Below are 18,023 nucleotides of genomic sequence, written 5' to 3'. Positions count from 1 at the left end.
GGACTGTCAGGTTTCCTGCTCAACTCCCTGCCTTGAGAACTAAGACTAAAAGCCAGATCCTCTAAGAAATAAGAGTGACAGTCAACACCACAATTATAGAAGCACCTGCTTTGTTCAATTTGACTTTAAGTAAAGGAATCACAATCTAATCCACTGCTTTCATGTAACCATACACCACTGATTTCTCTGCGCATCATGGAAACACAATATACAGCTATTTCTGTAAGATTTTTATTAAAAATGCAGTCCACAAAGCAGAACCCCACACTCAGATATGATGTACAGTGCCTGGGCATCTTGCTTTGCTAGCAGAGAAGGCAGCTCAGGACTGCCAAAGCCACTTATGTAGCAGCAGAGAGCTTTCACGAGTGTCAGCATCTTCCCAAGATGCCTGCCCAGAAATGCCATCGTTCAGTCTGCACCACTGGAAGTAGTTTCCAAAAGGTCAATTTATTGGAAAGCTAAAGGATCTGCACCAAAACGAGTTACAGTGGCAGAAGCAAACAGAATGGGCACTTCCTCTCATTTGAACAAACACAGGTTTTTCTTCCAGGGCCATACATGTGTTCTGCAGAATTTGATCAGCCAAATAAAAACATTTAGGTAGGTAATTTAGATTGTGTACATGAAAAAAATATCTGCAGTATTCTAGATAGAAACATACTTACAGGATTTACTGGGAGCAGCAACTCATACCTCTTCATACTTCTTAGAGTACAGGCACCACAGAACAAGTTCAGCATGAGGTACTTGAAATCAGAGAGTTTACTATGCAAACACACTTTTCACCCATTAAAAAAATAGATTAGAGGAAGATATAAACATCTTATTTATTAAATCAAATAGAAATGCAAAATATATTTCACATGCCTTACATGGAAAAGAGATGAACTTCCAAGACTTTAAAGCAAAACTGTGTCAGTTGACACGCAGGAAACAGGAACATTATAAACAGTCACAAAGAGGAGGAAGGACTGGGGGGAAGTGACATGGGGGTGCTGGGAAGTTCCTCCCCACTCTGAGAAAGATCTCCTAAAAACAAGAATGGAGTTTATACTAAGCAAGCATTAGAAGTATGTTAATTTTAACATACACTTATTTTGGAGAAAATTGTCTAAAGACATACAGTTGGCTACTAACTAGTCAAAACAGTGGTCTAAGTTATGTATACCATACTCATTAAGTGGACATAGGTTTAATTTTTGAGTATACCATAGTCATATGAATTAGACAGGGGTTTATTTTTTGAACATCAGTAGGGCCAGCAGGAGAATCAGAAACACCAAAAACACCTTTTAAAAACTAGATCAATACACAGCCACGTTCTGTGCGATTCTGCTATTAAAAAAGGGGAAAAAGATTAAAAATAGAACTATTTTTCTAAATATTTTAATCATTTTGTCATCCTCCAACACTTCCTCCCTCCTACACACAATTTCTTGGAAACTGAAATGACACTCAACAGCAAATACAAAGCATACACCAATAGTATAGTCCACAGTTTTTCTAAAGAGTCAATAGTCCAGCAATTTTAAAGTGATCTATGTGCAAAAAATAAACAAATGAAAGAGTTTCTTAAAAAAAGAAAAGTCCGCTGCAGCCTTAACTTCTACTTTAAAAAAAGAATCTGAGGATTTGCACTAAGTTTCCCAGTGGAGAACAGATCAGTAACTCCAAGTACTCTGCCTAACCTGTGACTTGGTGTTGCAAAACTGTCAATATCCCACGTTTACTACCTGCTGGCAAGTGGAAAACAGACTGTATCCCCACAAGAAACAGGAAAACCACTATTCATAAACTGGTCTTCTGAGATACATAAACATATGGTGCAGGTATGTATTCAGAGACTGCTACCTACAGCTGAGAACAGTCCTCCCAGCATGACTAACAGTAAATTATTAACAATAAAATATGCAAGACTAAGAGCAGTATTTGAAATGTTCCTGCCTGCTCAATGCCTCTAGGCCTAAACTATCCGCTCGTTAATAGTGGTGTAAGTCAGGGCAGCTCTGGTGAAGTTTCAGTAGAAATCACTGTGCATGAGGATTTCTGTGTGAGAAGAACAGTCCCTTGAACTACAGACTAGTTCAGTCCTGACCACACTACAATAGGGAATTGTGTTTAAACCATGAGTAATCATGCAATCATCTCCCAGCATAGTACTTCTTTTCTGCACACATGGAATGTAAATGACTGAGATTTACAACTGATGATTTTGCAGATTTAATGGATTATATTTCTCTAATGGTTCTGGCAATGCAAACTCAGTTAAAAAAACACCACCAAAAAGGCCAAAAAAGAAAAGCGCCAACAAAAACCAAACCCAAACTCACTGCTGTCTGCTTTTTTCTTTATTGGATGACTTATCTGGCACACAGCTAGGATTTCTAACAGTGAGTAAGTCTTCAAAGACATCAGATTAGTTGGGCTGGGGTATGGTAAAGTCCAGGTGTGGAAGACACCACAATAGATGATAAAGCTTCATTATGGTTGAGTGAAAAAGCAGATCTTATGTCTGTTATTAGTCTAGTAAATGGAGATGACGCCCCACATCCTAAGCAAGGGCGGTGAAACAGAACAATCACCAACTCATAAAACGCCTTGAGTTTTCCAGATAAAAACTCAGAACAGCAAAACATGAGCAGTAAAGTCACTTGGTGTTTAATGGCTTCCAAAGTCACCTTCCAAAAGAGCTCAAACATCAAAACTATCTCCAACTTGAAAGCGATGTGGCAATATTCTCCCTTTTGCCACCCACTGCTGCATGAGACAGAGGAGCACTGTGGAGGCTGAGGGGGACACCAGCTGCAGGAAGGTGACTGGCCTTTGCCAGGGTGAAGGACTAACACACCAGAGCACAGAAGGAATCTCACCCAAAAACAGGAGGCCTTGACGAGAACAAAGGCAAACACACTTGGCCTGATGCGAAACACTGAAGTACTGCAGAGTGCCCAGAGAAGGGCAGTGGAGCTGGTGAAGGGTCTGGAACACAAGTCCTGTTAGGACTGGCTGAGGGAGCTGGGGGTGTTGAGCCTGGAGAAAATGAGGCTCAGGAGGGACCCTTATCGCTCCCTACCAACTACCTGAAAGGTGTACTGAGGTGGAGGTCAGTCTTTTCTCCTAGGCAACAAGCAATAGCACAAAAAGACACAAGTTGTGCGAGGACAGAGCATTAGGAGAAATTTTTTCACTGAAATAGTGGTCAAATATTGGAATAGGCTGCCCAGGGAAGTGGTGGAATCATCATCCCCAGAGGCATTCAAAAAAAGGACAGACATGGTGATCAGGGACATGGAGGACCTGGCAGTGTTAGTTAATGGTTGGACTCGATGATCTTAGAATGATGATCTTTGCCAACCCAAATGATTCTATGAACCCACATACCTTAATGCAGGAAAATGGTGGTTCTGGTGCAGCTCAAATCACAGCCAAACTGGTTTTATTTGCCAAGGATAGCTAAACACTAACAACACAATTCAACCTGTGTTTCAAGTGCTGTTAGGCCCATACCACATACAACATTTAGCCTTGGTTTGTCTCCCCATAATGCACTAAAGTAAAACCAGACCTTAAGGAATAACTTGCATAGTAAGAAAAGGTCATCAATTTAATCATTTACTTTAAGCAGGCAAGCAAATTTGTAAACATTCAAAAGCGGCAGCATCCAAGTTACAAACAATTTTAAGGAAAAAAGAATTGAGATTATTAAGGTTCTTTATCCTCTCAAAAATTTTGGAAATTAACTTTTAAAACACTGCAAACATGGAACACTCAGTTGCACTTCTAATCCTGCTAGTAATTCTGCCTTCCAAGGAATTCTGCTTTCTAAAACACATGATCTCACAGTTGCCATACTTTTTATCATTTGCCATTTGGAAGTCAGCTACCAGAGCGTTTCACCTCAGTCTAAATCCCATTAGCAAAGGGAATGCCCGTGTCTTGATTCAACACCTCTTTAACTTCTGAGGGTAAAGTGTCAAAGAGGTGATCTTCCACAACGAGCCCACTTTTCCTGAGAAGCTGACACTGCCCCAGTGTAGCTGGCAGACGGTCCAAGCAGTTTCCCTTCAGTTCCAGGTAAGTCAGCTGCAACAGCTGACTTACTTTATCTGGGATTGAGGTAATACAGTTTTGTCCCAGACTCAAAGTCCTCAATTTAACACATTTAAACAACTGTTTTGGCAAAACGTCGACTTTGTTTCCTGTGATGTGAAAATGCTGAAGATTTTGAAGCAAACCTACTTCCACTGGAATCACCGCAATTGAGTTGTAGCTTACATCCAAACACCGCAGTTTCTGTAAGCTGAACACTGCGGCAGGTAAGGTTTCAAGTTTGTTATTGGAGAGATAAAGAGACTCCAAATTCTTTATGTGAGTAATGGATGAAGGAATGCTGACTATTTTATTGTGCCACAGCTTTAAACAAGTCAATCTTTTTAAATGCTGGAAACTGATAATTTCTTCAATTGTGCGTATGCTATTTGACTTTAAATCCAGTTCCTGTAAGTTAGAGAGACTGAAGATGGCATGGGGAATTCTCTCCAGTTCACAGTTCTGCAGTTCCAACTCTGCAACGTTTGTCATTTTCTTAAGGCTATTGAGTACCACAAGCTTAGTGCCATCATTATGAATGACTAGTTTTGTCAGATGTGGTGCTACATCTGTGATATTGGGGGGAATTTTGGTCAAATTGCTCTTCACGTGGAGAATTTTAAGGTGTCTCAACTCTCTAAGAGATTCAAGCCCTATCATTTTATTGTTTTCAGAGTTCAAGTTGCCTATCAAATACAATTCACGGAGGGTTTTGAGCAAATACACCCACGCAGGAATTTCTGCAACATCTGTGAATTTCACATGAAGGCATCTCAAGTGGTCCCGGAGGAAGCTGAAGGCAGTCTGCTCGACCTTCGCAGGGCAGTGGTACAGATGAAGCTCCTGAAGATTTGTCATCTGGGAAATTTTGGCTGTAATTTTCGCTTCAGGAATCAGCTCCAGTTTCAACACATCCAGATCTGTCAGATCAAACACTGCATCAGGGACTCCCGACAGCATGAAGAGATGCAACTCCTGCTTGTCCTGGGCGTTGCGGGAGACGTGCTGCCGAAGCTTTTCGTAAGTCCATTCATGGTTTAAACTAATCCCACGCAGCTTGTTCTCGCTTACCTCTGACAAAAAGACACCAAATCGCTTCGAATACAGCTGGTCATACTGATCTACCATGTGCAAGAGAAATGCAAAATCATTTTTGACATCTGGGATATCGCTGAAGCTACTCTCTTCTCTGACCTTTTCAAAAGAGTATTCCTTTAAAGGAATCCGGAACAGCCAGAAAAGTGTGTAGAGGCAGATAAAACCATAGACACAGATGAGGGAAATATAGCTGATAAGCAGCTTCTTCAGCATATAAGCCATATTGTGTGTACATTCAAACTGTGTGTAGCCGATCAGGTGTTCCACTTTTGGGTTGCAGATGTGTTCAAAACTGATGGTGTTGACAAAGTTTGCAGTATAGCAGAGAATAAATATGAACTTGACAGTCTTGATGACAGTCTGGCCAACGTAGAGCTTGTAAATCAGATCGCTGTCTTCCACGTGAGCCCGGAACTTACGGACTTTCTCAAACAGTGCTTTGGCTTGCTCTCCATCTTTCTTATCTAAAATCGTGACACTGGGAATCTCGATCATCGGCTTGTCAGCTGAAAATTTGAAGCCAGATTTGGTTATCATGGGAGTGCTAGCACTTGGGCTTCCTTCATCACTGCTAGTGGAAACATACTTGGGCAGAGACTGTGCACCAGTTAATCTCTGTTTGTTCTCCTCAGAGTCCTCACATGCTGTTTCAGACAACGCTTTTGTAGTCCAAGGAGACTCAAAGCACTTCCCCAGTATAGACACAAAATGCTCGATTTTTGAGCAAGTCTTGGGATACTTGAACCAAAAATTACTACTGACTATTAAAATTATAGTATGGATAAGAACAAGATAGGGAAAATACTTTGAGTACCAAGGAAGAGCCAGATGATAGCACATCTGGTTAATAAATACGTACTGCTGAAAATCCAAATTTGTTTTACGGCCTGAGGAATCTTTCTGCTCCTTCTTCAGCTCCTGGTCTGATTCAGTGGGTTGATACTGAGAAGAGGTAGCTCTGCTCAGAATGTCAGGTGTTACAGTAGGGGTAAAGGAAACAGTTCTCATTGACACTTCTTCTTGACCAGTGGTTGTTTCAACAGTGGTAAAGTCAGCCTTCCCTGCTGTATCAGGCTGCACTCTTGAATTTACAGTAGACTGCAAAACTGGCAAGCAGACCACCTGGTCTTTTGTCAGCTGCATGGTTCCAGCAAAAATGGCAACCATTAACATAACAACAGCGAGATAATCCATAAATACATCCCACCATGGTTTCAAGATACGGTAAGTTGGCTGGATGTCACTGAGCGATGCAACTTCTGCAAGGGTAAACATTCCTACAAGAGAACAAAGACAAAATCACTGTGGTTGACTGGGAACATTAATTTTACCATTTAAAAACAATCCCAGCATGACATACAGAACCTCAGAAGGTTTCCCTTTTTCTTATGTTTTGTTGTCTGTCACATATTGTCCATCATTCCACTTAACAGTTTTTCCAAAGGATATGAACAAAATAATGAAGTATTTTAGCAAAACAGAAGGCTTCTCACTTCAGACTACATCGTGTTTATGTATCTTTGCCACAGCACTGAAGCCTGCTCTGTGCAAGTGAAGTATCTGAAAGGTATAATACTGTAGCTAATATATATTAATAAAAGGAAGAGCAACACTAGACTACAGAGCACAACATCCAATTCTGTAAAATAGTTGCTTGAGTCTGAGCACAAAAAATCCAGTATGAAGAGTATTTTGTACTACCTTGCATTTAAACAAGGTGCAAATACTTTGCACTCCGCTCATGACTTGGACAGCACATTTTAGGTCTTGTTATGTCATCAGCATATTTCTCTTATTTCTTTTCATCTAGCACAAGACAGTATCTTCCACTCCTTCCCACTGAGCATCCACATGTCTTATCAGATTGATTGGCTCCTTTCCCTTTTAAGTATCACTGCAGCACAAGTGAAAGCCTTGCAGCCACTATGTGAACATTTGGCACAATCCCTTTTAGTATACTTGGATGTTTTAAAGTAAAAAACAGTTGGATGGGGACTTGAGCAACCTGATCTAGTGAGTGGCATTCCTGGCCCATGGCAGGAGTGTGGAACTAGATGTAACAGTTGGATGGGGACTTGAGCAACCTGATCTAGTGAGTGGCATTCCTGCCCATGGCAGGAGTGTGGAACTAGATGCTATTTTTAGGAACCTTCCAACCCAAACCATTTATTCTATGATTGGACCAAGTATTGGTACTGTATACATTTTTCTCCCCAACTTATTTAACCCAACTAACCAAGAACAAGCCCCACAACTCTTTCTTAATATAATAGGGAAAACATTTTTTCAGGTATTATCACACCCTAGTGATCACAGGAAGCCAGTTAGTATAGGTAGGACAGGAACTGACTGCAAGGCTTTCACTTTGTCTTAAACATATGCACTTGAGACAAAGCAGCAAACTGACCACAGGAGAATCCAAACCTCTCTGCAGCTTTAAATAACTTGCTTTGCTTTTTGTTTTGACAAAATATGGAGGAATCAACTTATCAGCTTTAAAAAAATAAGCTTCCTGCGCAAGCAGGATGTGGTAAAATCATCATTTTGACTGCTGAATGTGTGACTCAAATTTGCCATTTCTAAAGAAAAGTCGCTTGTGTGCACACATGCAGCTGGGAAGGAGACAGTATGTACACTATCCCACAGAGTCTGTCTCCCTTGGCTTGGGACAACAGCTTAGCAGAGTCCAAGGAGATCAAAGCAGGCAGTAACAAGATGCATTAGATTTATTATTTTTAACTTGTAGCATAATAATTCATACAAACCTGTAAAGGACAGTGTCAGAAGCAACATATATACAGTCTGATAATTTAATTATTTCTGGATAACAGACATTTCTACACACAGAATTACAATACCAGCAATTGTCTATATGTTAAAAGTCATGCACTAGCACCCCTCCTTCCCCACACCAGTACAAGCAGCTCCCACATCTCGGTATGTGAGAAAGGCCAGCACTTGTCTTTACTACCACAGAGCTCAAAGTGTCTCCTCCAACACAGGAGATACCCAGCCCCTGCCCTCCCACACTCCTCCCAAAACTTTTACCAGTCCTGCATACCAAGTCTGTGATCTGGTGGAGGCAGCCAGGAGGGAAAGGACTTTATCTCACTGCAGCACTCATCTCGGTGCTCTCGGCACAGTTGCCAAAACTTAAAAGTTAGGGCTGAGTTTCTCAGGGAACCAACAGAAGGAGCTTCCAGCTCTCACTTTCTTTATTTTCCAGTAGGCAAATGAATGTCAAATACTCCTCCCTCACATTAGGAGTTTTTGAGGTCTTGCAATCCTCCCAGCCCCACAAGGACCTCATTCCTGAGAGGTGCCTGAGCCTGCCCCCACACACCTGCCCAGGGCTGCAGCTGCTGCACCAAGTGCTGAAGGACACTGACCAGCAACACACCCCAGCTATCGAAGCCTCGCAGTGCCTTACTTGGAAGTGAGCTACAAACTCCCATCTTTAATGCCTCCTCAGCTTTACCTACACTGAGTCACAGCATGACTGCTTGCCCTGGAATTGCTACCTTTGACATTTAAACAATAACAGTGTGCACATGAACAGCATTAGCCACTTGTGCTAATGTGAACAGACTGATATGAAAGGACCCTCCTAACTCCTAGGGCCCAACCTGCCCAGAACAGGAGAACAACAAAACAACAGCAGAGCAGATTTTTTCTCCTGAATTTATCTTTTTTCTTTCTGGGAAGCCCTCTGGAAGGCATACTCTCCATCTCCACGCTCTGCCAGGCACGGGGCAGGAGAGCAGGGTAGGGAGCAGGAACGAGCTCACTGCTGAAGCAAAGAGGGGTAGGTAGCTGCTACTGCCTCTTCCTCTGGGGATAGCCTTTCTCTCAACTTTGCACTGGCTAATTACATGGGAAGTTACTTCACTGCGGTTTGGGGCACGGCCTCCAGAATTCCTTTCACAGAAAGAAGGTGATTTTTTTGCTTCTGCCATAAGAACACATGAATAAAGCATGGAAACCCAGGCACTGCAGACATGACTGCTCTAAACAACAGAAATAATGGAAAAGAAATGATGGAGCACAAAGTGGTTCCAGCTGAAGACTTAGAACAATAATAAAAGAAAAAGTTAACAATCACCTCTACCAGACTTCTGTCTGGCACACACAAAATCATTCCCAAAAAGGTTAGGAGACTCAACAGAGCCTGAGTAATCCTTTGTGAGGCTGTCGGCAGCATGGTGTAATAGGAGCTTTACACCAAGAAGTACCACATTCAGTGCTCTGAACACATCTTTTCTTTCAAGTTACTGATACTCAGAGAAGAGCTCCTGTTTTGGCAGATTAGAGTTATAAAACACAAAAAACTCCTCTGTGGCATTACTAACACTGTCTCATAAAAGACAGACCTTTTTCTAGCTAGTAAAAATCAGTTCCAAGAGCTGAAAACAGATTTTCCTCCTTACATGTCCAAAATGTTTAATGTTCTGAGTCTTAAAAACCACAATGAAAAACTATAAACCTACACAGAGTATAAGACACATTCTGACAGGCTGCAAATAAATTTTTTATTTTCTCTCTTAAATCCATCATAACATGTACTGGTGCTTGATTTTACTAAACTAATAACCACAGAAGTTAACTTTTATTGTATTTCTGCACACACATAGAAATCAAACAATTAAGAGGCACTCAGAACAACAGGTCTGTACAGTATCGTAATGGGTTTGGATTTTCTTTATTCCATTTGAATTTAAACTAGTCAAAGCCTTTGAAACCTACTGTCTGGAATATTCCTTAGAGTAAGTGGAGAGTGTTTTCACTGGTAATTTTCAACTCCTTTTAAGAGTGACAAATTGGGCTCTGAGTTTCATTGTAAGTTACAGCGATAACACTGTAAGGAAGCAAGAAAAAAGGAAAGCAAAAAGAAAGATACAAATGCCAGTCTGTGTCTGGCAGGCAGAGCCTGCAACACCCTGCCACAGGTGGTCTCCCCTCAAAACCAGTCATGGCATGCTCTACTCACAGTCCCAATGCAGAAAACATCTGTGAGAAGACCGGTCAAACTGAAGCACAAAGTCCTGTACAGCTGAAATGTTAAAATACCTGAATTCTCATGGTGAAAACATTCACTCCTTTCAGCCCTTTTCAGGGCTTACAAGGCACCAAACGGACCTCAAGGGTCAGCAGAACATGGGGCTTTGACAGACCCAAGATGAAAACAGAACCACACTAGGAAAGTGAAGTTCTTGAAGAGAATTTTTTTCATTCCCAATATGCAATGCCAGGACAGACTCCTTTTTGAAACAGCACATTTTTGTTTAGTTTTAATAAACATAGATTTTAATTCAAAGATATTCCAATATGATCCTTAAAGCTGCACAGCTACATAAAGGCTTTAATTTTAACAAATAACCTTTTTTCCTCCCAAACCCTGTCTCCAGTTCTGTAACATGGATGACATTCTAGGATAGTATCAATTTCTTTTAGCTCCATCTATCACTTCTAGCTATCTACTGGGCATATTCTTTCTCCTAAAACAAACAAAAATTTTTTAGCCTAAATATATGCAACTGTTCTAAGCACAGCTGTTTCTTGCTGCCTTCTAAGATTTTAGGTGGAAAAACGTGAAGTTCTGAAAGTAGTGCAGTGGTGTGATTTGGACCTCTAGAATTAAACCTTAGCTTATTTTGCAGTTATACAAGTTACAGTGAAACTGGAATATAAAGAGAAAAAAATTAACAATGACAATAGCATTGTCATAGGTCCACATTAAATCAGCAAGGGCAGCCACTAATTTAATAAATCATTCTTCTTAACAATTATAATTTCATTAGTCTTAAACAAAAGCTGTACTAGAAAGAGGTCAGAATGCGATTAGCCTGGTGAATTTCTGACTCATTTCAGACTATAAATGCTGAAATACAAAATGGACATATTTGGGATATTTCCTAAGAAACTGCTCTAGCTTAAATACAGAAGTTAGCAGAAAAGGAAGCAGCAGATTGGTATGTCACTAATGTTTATTTACATCCTACTTCTTCCTGTACTTACAGATAAAAACTGTCTGTCCTGTAACTCACTGGCCCTCCTGTCTTAAAAGCATATTTAAAGTTAAAGCAAATTCAAAGTCAGAACAAACAAATAAAAGGAGAATTGTAGCACATGATACACTCATTTACTCTCAGGTTCCCAAGACTCCAAACAAGTCCACTTTGTTTCAGGAAACAAAAAGATTCTTGAATCCGCCTTGTTACTGCATCTGGTAAAGAATTTCCTAAAAAAACCTCAACATTTCTAGCTAAAAAGTGCTACCATGAGCAAAATTATTTTATCCCTTCCCACAGGAAATTAAGGAGAAGAAAAGTTTTCCCATAACTAAAAGGCTTTGCTAGCTTGTTTTTGATCAAGTGACCATAAGTTTAAATTTATTTCCACTGTATATTTTGTTGTCTCTTTCCACCAACCATTTCTACTTCTGCAATATCCTATAAAAGCAAACTATTAGACCATAGTGTGGTAAGAACAGAATATAAGATTCCTGTTAGCCAGGACCCTGCCAGTATCAATTGTTCCATGGACAATCTGCAAAGGTCAAAAAGATGGCACTATCCTTTTTTTCCCCCATTTTCTTTTCCACAGAACCAAGTATAAGGACCCCAAGACCCTTGTGAAATAATGCACAAAGACGTACAGGAAAGTCTAAAAACCAGGTTAGGCATTCTGAGCATAGACACATCCATACCTGTGTTGGTTATTCAGTTTCTGAGATGAGAACTCTTAAACAAAGTGAAGGTTTAACCACCTGCAGGCTTTGTGATCGAGTAACAGAGGGAAAGTGCCCTGCTGAAGTATGTGGGAATATTACCACTATCCCTAGCCTGGTTTGCAGCTCCTAATAGGTTATCTCTTGGCTCTCTGCTGCTTTATTTCACAAGGGATTATTGTGCTTTACTCTACCTGAGCCCACTCAAGCTACAAAACCAGCTGAAGGTACAACTGTACTACAGCTCCTCCTCTCAACGTCGAGCAAACGAACCCCCAAAATTCAGCTAAGCACGGATTTGTGCACCAAGTGTCTCTATTGCCTGAAAAGTCCAGGAAACATTTCACAGGAAACACAACATAGGTGTTTTTGTAGTATTTCTCTACTATAGGAAATGTCTTGGTGCTACTACAGTGATGGAAGGGATTGCAGAACATGAACACCAGGATGGGGCTTATGTTATCACATACTTCCTGATCAGTGCTTTTATCTCTGGAAAATCAAAACCACATTTAATATTAAAAACTGCATAGAAAAAGATTTCCATTATTTCTTTCCACCCAACCAGAACAACAAAAATTCCCACTTACCGTTTCTCCCCAAAACACCTAACGGCAACCAAATCTACCCATTTGAAATTCATCTGCTAGATCTACTTTGGTTTATTCTTGTATGGCTGCCCTGTAAGGGATGATGACTGGATAAGGAAAAGCAATGAACACAAAGCTGAAAGGATATTTCCCATAGAGAAAAACATTTCAACTAAGGAACAAGAGTTCTACAGTAGCTTTTCATTAAATAATAACTCATACACTCACTGTTTGAGAAACAAAAGCAACCAAATAAAATCCCCCACATCTAACCTATCTCCCCAGCTCCCCCATGCCACTGCCCAAACTGCACAGCTATAATTTTGGACTTTCTCTTAAAGTGGATATATAATGGCTCTCTCTATATATGTCTATATATTTATATACATGATATATACAATCTCTGGTATAGTCTGCAAATACATTCTCCAGCTAAGGAAGCATCACCTTTATGACCAACATGAACCTCACTGACTTGCAAAACAAAAAATTATCAAAATCTTACTTCACTTAGACTGCATAAAGAAATATTAGGCTTCAGTAAGCTGGAGACAAAAGATATTTTTTACATAATCAATGTCAAATTAGTACCATTTACAAAAACTAAATCTACAAAACCCACTTTTTTCTTTTTTAAAATCATCAAAAATGCTGCCCTTCAAAGCTGGGCTTTTTCAGGTTGTGTAACACTCTAACCTACTTTTGGATGCTGCTATTTAAGTGTTTACACTGAATCTTCTTTGTTTACCAGTTCTTTGAAGGTCTAGTGCCATACACCACTCCTACACAAATGGTTTTGTAATCAATGTGATATTTAAAAAGCAGTATTAGCAGCCATTATTTCCCTAACAATAAACTGTCAAATCTTACCTCATTCTTGCCTTGCTGTAAATGACCGGAAAGGTCTGTTTAAAGATGACTTTCAAGACAGAAGCCCATTTTTACATTTCTGAGTAGTTCCCCAAAGCATCCAAAGATTATTTACACAATTAAAGCTCCCAAAAAACCCCCCAAAATTACTAACACAGTTAGCTGTGTATTTGCTCCATGCAGATTCATGTCTACAGAACACAGGAAATTAATGACTTCTCACTTTGCCTAGTACAGTACTCCTGAGCACACTCCATAAAAGAGCTGCTTTGACAAAAAGTGCTAGCTTCAGGTTTTACTGACATTTATCCCCAGGCTTCAGAGTGCACAGCAGCTGCCCAGCATACTTCAGAAAGCTCAGGGAGACCCAAAGCTGGATGTTCAGCAAAACCGCTCCATCCTTACTTCTCACAGGTCAGCAGGGTCAGAGACCATGAAGAGCAGCAGAGAAGAGATGGGAGAAGCAAACAAGACTGGAGAGAGTGGTCCTCTCTGGTAGAGATCAGGATTAGATGTGTTCCAGCTAAAGTCAGTTAACCACGTGTGATTTTACATGTTACAAAACAAACCACCTAGCAAGGTAACCAGAAGAGGCGGCTAATGAGACATCAGCAGGGTAAATACTCAATTTAAGATGCTCTTCATACCTGTAAGCAACAGTCCATGAATGCACAGGAATTTCAGGGGCACAGCTGCTGGAACAGAAATCCTGCAGCAGAGTTGCAAGGACCTGGCACAGAAAGCCAGAGAATATGCCTTGGATGTACCCTGGCACACACACTCCCACCCTTACACTGCTGCTGCAGCCCCTCTTATTTCTGCAATGCCAATTCATCCTTCTTCTGTCTGAGGCAGCACATTCCCAGTGAACAAAGTCACACCGCCAGGGCTGAGTAACCAAATCTGCAACAGCATTTTCTGTTTTACCTAGCCAGAGAGAAAAGACAGTGAGCAGACACTTTGTATCTGATTTCACAGAATCCCCAAAACAGCCAGACCAGTGATGTTGAAGACAGCCCAACTTGTGTGTGCAGGACTCTCAGTTTAACACCAAACCTTTTACTCAAGTGCAGTCACAACTGAAAGCTACTGAAGCACATTTAACCTGTGCTGGCAAGGATGTACAATGCAATCAGAGTTACACCACACAATAAACTAACATCTTCTTGTGCTTAAGTGTAAATATTTAATCCTTCTGCATTTCTGAATCTGCTGTTCCCCTATCTTTTAGGCCATGAGGTTTCTGCAGTGTTTTCATGACCACTATCAGAAGTAGAGGAACACACAGTAAACATCTGGCACTTCTACTAACCAGAGCACTTTGGGAATTTATCAAGTTGCAAAAGCAAGCTGCCCCAAAATAAAAGCACATCTGGTAACTCTTGTCCCTAGTGGCTGCTTTTTATCACTAAAAACAACCCAGCAATACAATTAAAAATAAATTTAAAGGATTGAAAGAGAAAAAAAAGTTTCAAAAAATAACAAACTTTTATTTCCTTTTTAGTTTAGAAATCTGAAAAACAGAACAGTTAAAAATGGTTTAGATCCAAGTGATTCAAATTTCCTTTTACATAAATAAGTCCACATGGCTACAAAGCTTGTTACATGAAATTGCTTCATCTCAGATAGAGACAGCACTCAAACTCATGCAATTCCTCTGAAAAATACTCTTCGCTGATGCACAGCCACATGCACTGCCAGTCTGTTTGTCTCCTTCTTCCGAATTCACCTGGAACTAGGGCAACTTCAAAGTGGTAAGAAATTGAACTTGCCATACACGGAGCTGATAGATTTTAAGCCACAGAATGTGAAGATACAAAGCTTATTATAGAATATATTAGTAGCTCTAACTACACATTCTAAATGTACCTAAAGAATAAGGAGGAATTCCTACCAAAGAGAAGGAAATATGTTGCTGAAGTTCACTTTACTGCAGATTTTAATAGCCCCTCTTCAGGGCAAAATGAACTCTCCTCAGTACCTTAGCTCACAGTACTGAACTTTTCTTTTACCTAATTTCTAAACTGCATTCCCATCCATATGGAAACAGGTTTACTGAGTAACTGAAGTAAATGATTTTCAATGAATACTTTCTCCTTAGTTTTATTTTAATGGACATGTGAGCAACCTTGAACTGGAACATTTACAGCATCCTCATGGAGATCTAGAGCCAAGAACAGACAAAAAGTTCCTTTAGTTAAAGAACAGGCTCAATTGCTCCCTATCTCAGCTGGTTCATCTCTTCAGCCTGCAAACACAGTGACTCTCACTGGGTTACAAGTTCAAGAGAAGTTTCATAAAGATCTGCACATATACAAGCTACTGTATTTTCAAATATCTGCAGTGGCACTTTCATTATACCCATTAGCTAAAAGCAAATAAGAAAAGGTCGCACTTTAATTAAAAACTTAAAATAACAAAAGCAAATGACACATATGCATACACACAAAAAAATGCCCAGTGACACAAGAAGCTACATGTAAACACAAGCCTCCTACTCACACATCAGAGTTCCTCTGTTTCTGCCAAGACCTTTTCTGTGGCAAGAGCAGTAGGAAGGTGCATTAAATGCAGCTGAGAATCAGGATACAAAGAAACACACCCAAAGTCCACCTTTCCTTTTACCCACTCTGCTTTGATGAAAAAATTAAAATGCTAGTTTACAGCTCAATAAATAGGCTGCACCCTCAATTTTCAAACAATCTCTCCACTCTTTATGGGACAACAGTCTAACTTTGTTCCTACTTAAATGTCACACAGCTTTTCTATCCCCAGGGGGAAGGGGATGCTTCCTCGCTCAAGCCAAGGTCCAGCTGTAAAGCCATGTCACAGAAAGTACTCGAGGTACCAGCCCAGCAGCCCCTGACACCCCAGCATGTTGTCTGCTCCAACCCAGGGCAGGCACCACGCTGACAGCCTGCTGCCAACCCTACCTGCTCTCTATCAAGCACAGAGATCTTCTACACCTCAGACATCCTGCCAGATGGGTAGCAATGATGACTTCTCACATAAAACTCTGATCAGCAGATGAAGGATGAGTTATTAATGTTACCACATTCCTGCCAAGCTTCCAATAGCTGAACCTCCAGTGGTTTCATGCCAGGAAAAATGCCTGCAGCTGAAGCATTTATCCTCAAAGGGATTTATTTAAGTTTACTATAATTCTTTTTCCTCTTCTAAACTTAAGCTGCTTTCTGTAAGAGATAAGCTATTTGCTTAGTCCATCTAGTCCCATAATTGTTTGGTTCAGGGTGTGTACTTCAGTACTTTGACATTAAAAGAAATTGCTCTGCAACACATTTTTGGGGGCTCTTAAAATTTTGCTGATGAGTCCAGATCACCTCCTTCCTTTTTATGCTTTATTTTCTCAAAACACCATTCAAAACATTGCCTTAAGAACAGAAAGAATGTTCCAAGACTTGCTGTCCTACCAGTGATTGCAGCATTCCTGCTCTAACAAGCAAGCTTTCAGCTCTGCAAAAAGGTTCAGTAAGGTTCCATTGTATTGTTTGATGCTATTCACCAGCACTAACAGATCCATACAACCTCCAATTTAAATATGTACTATTGCTAAATTTATATTAGGATTTGACTCAAATGCTCCAGCTGGAATTGTAACCTCTGCACTGAGGGCCTTCCAGCAGGGAGTGGGCAGACAACCCTTGCCCCTGAAGACTCACAATCTAAAAGTGATTATTTGTTAGGCAATGATAAGCATGTTTGTGGCCGTAACATTCAAAGCAAAAAACCAAACTCCCTCAGGCTTCCAGAAAAAGATAAAAAAGTGGGATAACAGCCTGATTAAAGTATAATCAAATTTAACGTTTTAATGCACTGCAATCTTTGAGAAGGCTTAACAATATGTCCAGATAAATCCCTTTACAATTACAGCATTCCTATATACTTAGCCATACTCCTTCCCACTGGTTTGAGGATGATGCTATCTCAAAAATAAGGCACTGAATGCAATAGCTCTTGAAACCTACCTTTCCAGTGAGATGGATAACAAAGCTTTCCTTTCCAGTCAAATTTGTCTTAAAATAGATAATGAAGCACACATCAAGTAAAATAAAAATACAGAAAGAAGACACTTTACCCAATCCCATTTACAGATGATACCACTCCTGCTCCAGCACTTATGATTTTTCCATGATTACTCCAGGCTTCCACACACACCTGCAATAGTTTCTGGCAGCCACCTTCACCCATGGACCACATCACTGTCTGACTTTTACAGCCAACATCTGCTTGGATGGTGACATCAGAAAAATCAGTGCACAGGCAGCTTTTTTATTTGGTGGGCAGCTTCCCCTTATCCCAGGTGCTCTCCATTTGAACTTGTTTTAGCAAGTTTCACATCACTTAAGGGTAGCACAATAGCTGCTCCCCAACTGCTACAGAAATAAAAGCAGAGTGCCTTCTAACTGGAGGAAAAAAACAATCAGGTTTTGTTGTTGCCGCTGTAAGCAATTTTCACATCCTTCAGCAGGCTGCAGCTAGGTCCCCAGGAGATTCTGTGCAAGCATGAATAACCAGCAAGGCAAGTTCAGAACACAGCACTACATCATAGTGACCTGGCAGAAGGGTCCTTACCTTCTAAATCACCAAGATCTCAAAAAAAAGTGGTATTTCTACAGGCAGGTGTG

At 40.4% G+C, this 18,023-nt stretch overlaps 1 protein-coding gene across 7 annotated transcripts in view; it reads right to left on the bottom strand.

The window, feature by feature from the left end:
* Nucleotides 1-805: 805 nt before the first annotated feature.
* Nucleotides 806-18,023, bottom strand: part of LRRC8D (leucine rich repeat containing 8 VRAC subunit D) — a 52,077-nt gene continuing 34,859 nt past the window's right edge. For all 7 annotated transcript variants that reach the window (XM_039727062.1, XM_039727065.1, XM_039727064.1 and 4 more), the window contains one exon: nucleotides 806-6,467. In XM_039727062.1, the coding sequence (XP_039582996.1) occupies nucleotides 3,907-6,467 (2,561 nt within the window). In that variant the 3' untranslated portion in view covers nucleotides 806-3,906. The remainder of the gene's footprint in view (nucleotides 6,468-18,023) is intronic.

The sequence above is a fragment of the Passer montanus genome, unplaced genomic scaffold (assembly GCF_014805655.1).
Source record: "Passer montanus isolate IOZ18808 unplaced genomic scaffold, ASM1480565v1 scaffold60, whole genome shotgun sequence".
Lineage (NCBI taxonomy): Eukaryota > Metazoa > Chordata > Aves > Passeriformes > Passeridae > Passer > Passer montanus.
Note: the sequence above shows the minus strand (reverse complement) of the source record. Positions and strands in the feature narration are given on the sequence as shown.